At 47.3% G+C, this 9,382-nt stretch overlaps 1 protein-coding gene across 1 annotated transcript; it reads right to left on the bottom strand.

Moving 5' to 3' along the window:
* Positions 1–3,284: 3,284 nt before the first annotated feature.
* On the bottom strand, positions 3,285–8,821 carry LOC104514130 (vascular cell adhesion protein 1-like; the record flags this gene model as incomplete). Its single annotated transcript, XM_010157696.1, has 6 exons — positions 3,285–3,445; positions 4,157–4,423; positions 5,897–6,178; positions 6,624–6,860; positions 7,507–7,824; positions 8,543–8,821. Coding segments are annotated over 6 exons (1,544 nt in total), but the record flags the coding sequence as incomplete, so codon positions are not given.
* Between the last annotated feature and the right edge of the window lie 561 nt (positions 8,822–9,382).

Genomic DNA, 9,382 nt, shown 5'->3' with positions numbered 1-9,382 from the left:
TTAAGTAAGAGCGTGTCCTGAACTAGCTGCAGGGAGTGGGATTTTGCAAATCAGTTTTTAAAATCCAGGCTCGTTTCTGCACCGACATGCGGCACTGCCCCACGGGGTTGCTGGGATAAATCCCTGCTCCACGGGCACAAGGGCAGTGGGTGCACTTGAGCCCAGGCAGGGGCACATGCAGCTCTGCAGCCGGTGAGTGACTCGGGGGGGAGAACCCAAGCAGACCCATCATGGCCCTTGGCTCAACAGGCCCCACGGCAGGGACTCTTACCCAGCTCTCCAGGCGTCACCTCTGACCCCTTCTGGAAGTGCTCACTGGGCTGGAGCTGCTGTCTGTGCCTTTCTGCCAGGCACAGCCTCTGCACTTACCCTGAGAAGCAACGGTGCTAGGAGAAACAGTATTCCTTCTGTAATTTCCAACAAAACCAGAAGTTATTTGACTGTGAACTTTCAACCTCCCTAGGACACGTTAACTGTCCTGGGAGACACCGGGAACCAGGCAGTGGGGTTGGAGATCCCCTGGCAAGGTCCTTCTCTGCGGTGTCACCGCAAGGACGCTTGCTGCCTACACAGCAGCAGTGAGCACCGCGGGCTCCACCTACTCACTGGGTGCTCCTGGGTGAGAAACCGCCCCTGTTGGCTTAGTGCTTAACGGAGCTGCTGGGAGCGATGAGCCACGTAGGCAATAAGGTCTGTACCACAACTACCCGTAAAGCAGCAGTAGAGGGGATACGGGAATCCGAGGAGGAATTTCCAGGAAAGACCACACAAGCACCCAATCTCTGCTGCAAGATGACTCCTACTTCTCTCCCACTCATCCTTCTCTTTTCATTCCTTCTAAGGGACTACAGGAGAGGGAAGACTGCCCAGGAACTGCTAAGCCCCTTCTCCACATAGGCCTGGCCCAAGACCGCCCAGAGAAGCCAAGGGCGTTCCTTAGGGGCTCTCACAGTGATCCAGCTATTCCAGCACATCTCCAGCAGTGGGAGACACTATTTCAGGAGAGGATGCAAACCTGGCTGCTTTGGACAGTACATTCCCAGAGAATTGCTCAGCACCAATGGCCACTGGATTAGGATCATTACACTGTACATTTCTGCCTATTCCCTTCAGTGCTTCCTTATAGACCTTCAGTCCATCATGTTTTCATTCCCCTTTTGAGCCAACTGATGCTGTTATCCTCCCTACCCTTCCACAGCAGCTCCCAGTAGTTCACTGTTCCCTGTGTAAAGCGGCAGTTCCCATTAAACCCCCCTCTTCTCGGTTTGTGTGCCCTGCAGTTCTGGTGTTGCACGATTTAGCAAAGAGCAGCTCTGCATCTCCTGTTTGCCATCCACTGCCTCTCAACTTGGAAAATGTCAGTCACATCCCCTCCTCCTCCAGAATTCTCTCTCCAAACTGGAAAGTCCCAGGAATTTTCATTTTTCCTGTTTTCTAGTCCTCCTCCTCCCCTCCTTCTTGCAACACAGACACCAGAACTATGCCCAGCAGGCAAAACGTGTGTGCACCCAAGTGTGCACAGTGAAAAACTCACACTTTCTGGTTTGTTCACCAGACAGCACTGAGACAGCCCTAACATTATTCCGAGTAAATCTGCCTGGCACCACCTCCAAGAAATTAATGTCACGGGCCTGTCAAAGCTCTCCTCCTCCTCTGCCTTCAATCTTTTCTTCACCCTCCTACTGCACGCTCACATTCCTCCAAGCCAAGTCCATGCTGCTCTCCCATTTTTCTGCTACACCCCCACTTCCCAAGCCTCCCTTTCCAACTGCAGATAAGCACAGGATCCTGCCCTCACTGATTTACTGTGCGCAAAGCACCGCCGACAAAAGATACAGGAGCTGTGCACCATTGTGCCATCCCAGCCTTGCTTCCCTGTTGAATATGGCAAGGATTGGGTGGGAAGGGACGCCAAAGACCACCCAGCCTCACCCCCTGCCATGGGCAGGGACACCTTCTACTAGACCAGGTTGCTCCAAGCCTCATCCAGCCTGGCCTTGGACACTTCCAGGAATGGGGCATTCGCATCAGCCAGCTGAGTCAGAGCTGCACTATGAGGCAGGAGAGGAGATGTGAGGGAGAACATCAAACTTCACCTCTCCCCCTTCATCTTCACCCCTGCACAGAAAGCCCTGTTTTCCAGCCATTTTGCAAACACCGGAGAGAGCACATGGTGACAAACAGCTGGGACAGGGTGCAGCATGCAGGCACTCATCTGTTAAACGGAAACTTGTTAAGCAGGTGCTTTAGTTTTCCATGGTGAGGGGCCTGGGAAGGGCCTTCCTTCAGGAAATAACTTGGCGACCACTGTAGAGGCTGCACAGATTTTGCCTCCCCTGTGTCTGTGCCTTTCAGTCGCTGCTTGCCCAGCTCGTGCCTTCAGACCCTGGTCTTCCCACCACCCTCCCAGCTGCTGTTGCAAGGGACAGTAGCGCTGACTGGTTCCTGCCACGGGAACACGTACTCTGCCCCCATCACCAGGGATCTACTCAAAGAAAGCTACCGGTGCTTTTATTTTGCAGTAGAAGTATGTAAAAGCATGGTTAGCAGCAGCTTATATTCAAAACAAAGTGTCTCAGTCAGCTCATCATGAAATAGGAGAACTCTGAAATTGATGTAAGAATGATTAAACTCTATGAACCCCGCAGCTGCCCTAAAGCTAATGGGGCTCAAATCCCAGACCCTTTCTGAATAATATTTAAAATAAAATAAAAACAAGCCTTGAGATCCACGAGTTATTTGAATTGTTTAGAAACTCATCGCACGGTGAGTGTGCAGTCTCCGTGGGGGTACAGAGTTTATGGCAGCAGGAGGGAGAAGAGAACATTTCCAAACAATACCACAAGCAGACCAATTATATTAAAAACATTCACTCTGTGGAGCAATGCAGAATAAACCGTCACCAGCTGACCAGCAGCAGGAACACTGGTTTAGACCTGTGAACTTGCACTGCTCTGTACAGCTGTGGCCAAACTGCAACCCGACAACCCCACACCCGACAGGTTTATGACACAAGCTCTACACTACGTACAACCTAGTTCTCCAAGGAACTTTGCTTGGCATGCTCCAATGCAGAAGTGATTTACCGATGTCTAGGGCACGACGCCAGCTTTTCTCTCCATCTGAACACCAAAATACTTATCAGAACATGATAACAGTCCATCTGCTATCATGTGGCAGTGTCCTTAAGTCACTTGTTTGTTACCAGAAGTGATAGAAGAGTAGAACCTGTCCCAACAATAAATAACGTGGCCTATTATGAACTTAGGCTCACAGCCATGTGGTCACACTTTCAGTCCGAGTGCTTTTACAAGACTGTAGGATCCATTTATCTTCGCCTTTCTTGAGACATAGATCAAAACTGCAGCTAGGGGCACTGCCACTGCTGTTACAGAGGAGAACGCAATGATCAGTGGTAGCATTTGATCTGGTTTCTCCAATCTTCCTAGAAAGGGAAACAAAAGGAGAAGAGCGTTGTGTGAAAACTGACAGAAACACATATTGCTGTCAAAGCAGTGTTATTGGCGACCTCCAGCTAGAACGCTATTTCTGTTCTCGCACACAAAGCACACTTCCAAACCTTTTCCTCATGCTTTGTTCGGTAGTAACTCCCTATCGCTCACTTTAATTCCTCGCCACTATTTTGGTCTTGAACTTGCTATGGAAGTTCAAGCCCATGTGACACCATCTCCAATGAACAATTCCATGGAGTTTATGAAGCATACAAGAACGTCACATATTTTACCCACAAAACATCTGGGGGCATTTCTACCTCTCATGAAGCTTTGTCTCCAAGAAGATCCCATTTTAAAAGCCTAATCTTTAGATTTCTTGGTGAAACATAAGAGCTTTCTCTGGATTAGTCTCACCCTTCCTGCATGTGGGCTGAAATGCAGCCAGGACCTGCCTTTCCCTGGCCCCATCCTTAAAGCTACTGCACCAACTCCAGTACAAGAGAACAACGTCCACACTGAAAGGAGGTTAAATACAGCTTATTCCCACCAGCTGTTCTATTACTTGGTTTGATTTGGGGATTTTTTGGGAGGTAACTTCAGTGTGGCTGCACAAGGATCAGCCAAGAACCGTTTGTACACACCTTGGCACAGAATCCATTGGAAAGCAGGAACAGTCAGCTGCAGGCAATAGATCTACCTACCTACAACAGCTATGTCAATCACTTTGATGTCCTTTCCAACCTCATTGAAAACATCAAGCAAGTATCTGCCTGTATCATTTTGGGTGACATTGTAGAGGATAAAGGTTCCGTTCACTGAGGGCAGAATAATTTCCTTCTCCTGATGGACTTTTTTCAGGACCATCTGTGATGGTGGGTTACTGTATGTGCTACACGTGATAGTGACATTTTCTCCTTCTTTAACATTTTCTGATGGATACACTAATACAGTAACATTTTGGGGAGGAACTGAAAAGAAAAGCAAGAGAGGATTTAGCAACAAGCAGAAGCAAAAAACTCGTAAGGTACTCATATGCACAAAGTACTAATGCAAGTAATGGATTCACTCTGATAGTCGAGCACACAGCTTTTAATGCTGTTTCTAGCGATCCTTCATGCTCTGCAGCCAGCAGCAGCTGGCAGAAAGGACATTTCACCAACGGATGGAGTCTCTTGCATGTATTTTACAGTATATGAAGCCTTGCCTTTTTAAATTCACTGTTCATTCATCTGAGTTCACAAAAGGACATGACCAGCAGATCTAGAGGCTGACATCCTCTTTCAACAGAGGAGAAATAGAAAAAAAAATGCAACCTAGAACAAGATTTTTGTCTCTAGGTTCCACAATTTTATATCCTGTTTCCGAAGGCGGAAGTGGAACTAGGACAGATCTGTAAGCAGCAGTTGTTTTGTGCACCTGCATTTTGGACAAGAGTTTTCATTAGTGAAGATCCCACCACTCCTGACAAGAACCTGTGACACCTCAGGTTTGTTAAAGACAACGAGTTCTTAATGGAAGTGAAGATGTCAAGCCGTCTGTCTAAACCAAACCCTAGTACTCACTCTGAGGCAGGAATTCAAATATCCCTTGACAATGGTGTGTGCTGAGGCTGCTCTGCAGTTCTCTAACAGTATGCATTCCCATGCTCCTGCACCCTCCAGCTGAGCCCTGTCTACGGAGTATTTGCCACCTGCTCTTTCAAGGGCTGCGAGCCCATCACGTGTTTTCTTTCAGAGTGCTCTGAACAGACTAACGTCCGCAGACGGACAAGAGATGGTAACGCGTTCTCCTGGTATCACCGCACTGCAAGGGAAACCTGAAAGTGTTTTTTTTTAATGCAGCTACAGAAATAGTGAAGAACAAGGAAGAGATGGATTAGCAGCAGAAGCGATGCACAAGCAACACACTGTTGCCATGCAATAAGCGTAAGCAGCAAGGCTGAAGCAGAGAAGTCCGCTAGTTACTAAAAACGAAACTGCTATGATGGCATGTCCACAGAGATCAGCACTCAGCAGGGTTTAGATGCAGCTTGGGAGAGCAGGATGGAGTTGTCACTTCAAGGAGAGCCAGGGGCTGCAGCACAGTCCTTCCCAGAGAAGTTTCAGCATGCACTTTCGCTTCAAGCCTTCGTATGCAGGTATCCGGATCCGGCCTGGAGACTTAACCACAAGCAAACACAGGCACTGCACGGCTCCTTTGCCTCAGGCATACACATGCCAAGGAAGCAGCGATGGCAGCTCAGCTGAGAGCTGTGTGTTAGCTCTCTGCACTAAAGCAGATTTCACCCTTCAGTGCTTAAAACTCCCTAAATGACTTTATGATATCAGGGTCATCTCCTACCTCCACTGAGGTCAAAGACAGAATCCCATCCTTCACAGAATGGGATCTGGACCTACAGTACATAAACCAGAACCCCCTGTGCTCAGTCTTGTTTTACCAACCTTGAACAAGTAGTTTCACAGATTTTCTTTCTTTGCCAAAATGGTTATAAGCGTCACATTCATAAAGTCCCGAATCTTGATGTCTGACATTCTGTATAGTTAAAACTGCATCTTCAAAAGTTTTCTCCAACTCCCCAGTGGCTGCCTTTTTCTTCCAGGAGATCACTGGAGCCGGGTTACCAGAACTGGTACAGGTCATTGTCACGGTTTCTCCTTCTTTAACAGCAGCAGCAGGGACAACAGAGATCCCTGTATTCCTCGGTCCAACTGAAAGGAAGAATCCTGGAGTTCATCAACACTGGACTCTTTAGAGGCGGATCCAACATGCCCTACTGGGTGCCAGGTTGCTGGCCTCCCACAGCTAACTTCTGTCATTCTCCAAGTAAGGCAGGCACAGTGCCAGAGCTTCCACACAAACGCTCTCTAGCCCTAGCATGCTAACCGCAGACTTTCAACTGAGCACGGGAAGGCAGAGCTTCTCACTCACTCAGACCCTGACTCCAGACTGTCATTACATTAAAGTTTTCACACCTCTCTCGCTCATTAGCACCGCCCCTTTCTTTGGGGAGCAGCAGAGCACTCTGCCAATTTCTCCGAACTCACAGGGTTCTGTTCACTTTGATGGTTACATTTATCACACAATTAAGTGGACAATTAACTGTTTTTAAACGACTGGGAAAACATGACACATACTTACATTCCACATTAAGTGTTATTTCCCTTTTACTTGTGCCAAACTGATTTTCTGCTACACATTCATAGTCTCCTCCATCAGAGAGTGTCACGGATGGAAGGACGAGGATTGTCCCCTCACTGTAAGGCCCCGTGCCCGCACTGTCAAACTTTCTCCTTAAGATAACCTTGGGAGGAGGGTTACTCTCAGCAGAACATTGTATGGAAACATTTTCTCCTTCTCCAACTGTTGTAGAAGGCTCAATGGAGAACGCTACAATTTCTGGAGCATCTGCAAGACAAGGGACAGGCTGTTATTCTGATGCCAGAGATGGAAAGGGTTTTGAGAAAGTAGCAACTGCTTGCCCAGGGGTCTGTTGGTTGTGGTCCCAGGCTCCATGTGAGACTTTAGGCTCTATTGAAACAGTAGCAGTAACAATAGCCCAAACAGCTTTACTATTAAATGACGACCAAATCTACTACTAGTGAGTAAAACTGCTACTTCAAAGAAAGAGGCCATGATGTCACTATATGCAACAGCATTTCAAGGAAATAGCTTTTTAAGTCTTCTCCCTACTGGTTAGGGCTGCAACTTGGAGGTGCTGAGCATACAATGGCAACCTTATGGCAGCACGCAGATAAACAGTTGGGTTTTTTTTCTTCTGGTCTTTATTTTCCAACTGAGCACCAATGCCCAAGCTAAGAGAAAGAGAAGAGTTACTAAAGCGTTGCCTAATGTCTGTCATGAACAACAGCGTATATTTAATGACCCAATTACTGTTACTGAACACTGAAGAATTCAGCTGAATGCACTAGATTACCTACAAAAATAGTATCGATAAGAAGCACAGATTATAAAGGGTTTATCGCACATGCTGTGCAAATCCATTGCATGAAACAGCGTGTGGTGCAAAGGCCCTAGAGAACAAAATACTCACAGTTTGCATTCAGTTTCTGAGAAGTTACTCTTTCTTTGGGTTCAAAGTCCATGTCAGCAATTGGTAACATGGCCACACAGGTAATCTCTTTGCCAATATCTTCAGGCATGTAATTAAATGAATGGACCACAGTTTTGGTCTTTTTATCTGTGCAGTCGTCATCATGAAAACTTTCCGTATGAAGAACATGTTCCTCTTTCTTTAGGATTACTTCCAGTCGATCAGAAGGATACACATCAGGGATTTTACAGGTCACGTTGACTGTGGGTCTGGCATCGAAGGATGGGTGGATCTCAACGACAGGATCACTGGGGAAAGCTAAAAGAATAAAATCGATTTTAGTCTAGCAGAGACGAGCTCCAGGGTCAACGTAAGAACAAGATCCAGACACCAAACACCTTGAGTCTACAGGCATTCAGAACATGACCTTAGATCAACCTTATTACAAGGACCCAGGTCTTTTATAAGCAGTTTGTACACTAAAAGGAGTTATGTTTGTACAGCTGTGGAAATATGATCACTAATGATCTAATAAGATCCAGCAAGGCACCTCAGCAGTGATATGGCTGCCTAAGCATGGGCATCCGGAGCGGGGCAGTCCATCCACCAGTGGCATCCTGTTCTTGGTGCTGGCAGGTTTAGACACCCAAATCGTTCTCCTGCAAACTGCCAAGGCTTTGCACAGGTGCTCTGTGCTTGTAGGTGTCTCAAGCACATCCATCTCAACCACATTGTTTGCTTGGGTTTTTTCCAGCTCTACAAATATTTTGGGGACTCTATGGTTTGGCTTTCAAGTATTACCAAAATAAGAATTAAGACAAGTATGCTCTACCTTTGGAGAAGAAAGCTAAGCAAAAAGGGGATGAGAAAGATCCCTGAACAGACAGGTGAAGGAATCTTTCAAGCAAATCTATACTGGGCTATAGCAGCCTCAAGAACCTGGTGTAATCAGGTAACTACCAACCACGATATCTACAAACAACTGTTGGTGTTTTACAAGTGTGGACTCCTTAGAGAATGTTACATTTTTACTTACAGTAAAGTTCAACTTTGATGCTCTTCTCCTTTTTCTCTTCCTCACCACAGAAGACAGTGCACACATAAAGGTGAGAATTTGCAATGCGAACAGGGTTCATCGTCAAGGTAGAGAACGTCCTGTGGTTGTTCACTGTTCCTCCAAGGGGGTTGTCCATCTGGGTTCTCCATGAAAAACTTGGAGATGCACAGCCAGTACTATTGCACGTGAGCACGAGTGTTTCTCCAAGCTGCGCAACAACTCTGTTCGCAGGTATAATCTCAGTTTCAAAAGCCTGAACTACAACAGGGAGAACAGGTATGAGCTCAGCAGCATTCTCACTCACTTCTGCACCTCATCATGTTCTGTTGTGACATGAGACCGTTACTTTGCTAGCTGACTTTACAGCTGTGTGCAGGTTAAACTAATCAAGCTCACACAGTGGTTTACATCTCCAAACACCCCATAAACATTGGTATTTTTGTTAAAGATAATACAGACTCAGATGACTCTGACAGCCAGTTCTCATGGCACAAAGCCAACACCATCAGTGAAAATAAGCGCACTAGCACAATGTAACTTCTTGTCAGGTGGCTCTGGTTCTAAAGCTCTGTACAGTTGAGAGCCGGGAAGGGCGAGAGCAGAATCCCTCTCAGCAGGGCATCAGGGCGATGCCGCGGGGGGGCCGTAACGCCCAGCGGGCAGGGACACACCGCGGCTCTCTCCCGGGCTGCCTTCCCGCACACCCAGAGAGCGACTGTGCCGGTACAGAGCACACAACCACCTCAGTGGGTGCCACAAACCTCCCCGGCATCCTGCCAGAGCTGCTTAACTGACGTGTAAAAGCAACCGGAGCGAAGG

This window comes from Eurypyga helias, unplaced genomic scaffold, assembly GCF_000690775.1.
Source record: "Eurypyga helias isolate BGI_N326 unplaced genomic scaffold, ASM69077v1 scaffold36688, whole genome shotgun sequence".
Taxonomy (NCBI): domain Eukaryota; kingdom Metazoa; phylum Chordata; class Aves; order Eurypygiformes; family Eurypygidae; genus Eurypyga; species Eurypyga helias.
The sequence above is the reverse complement of the archived record's forward strand: the minus strand, read 5'-3'. Positions and strand labels throughout refer to the sequence as shown.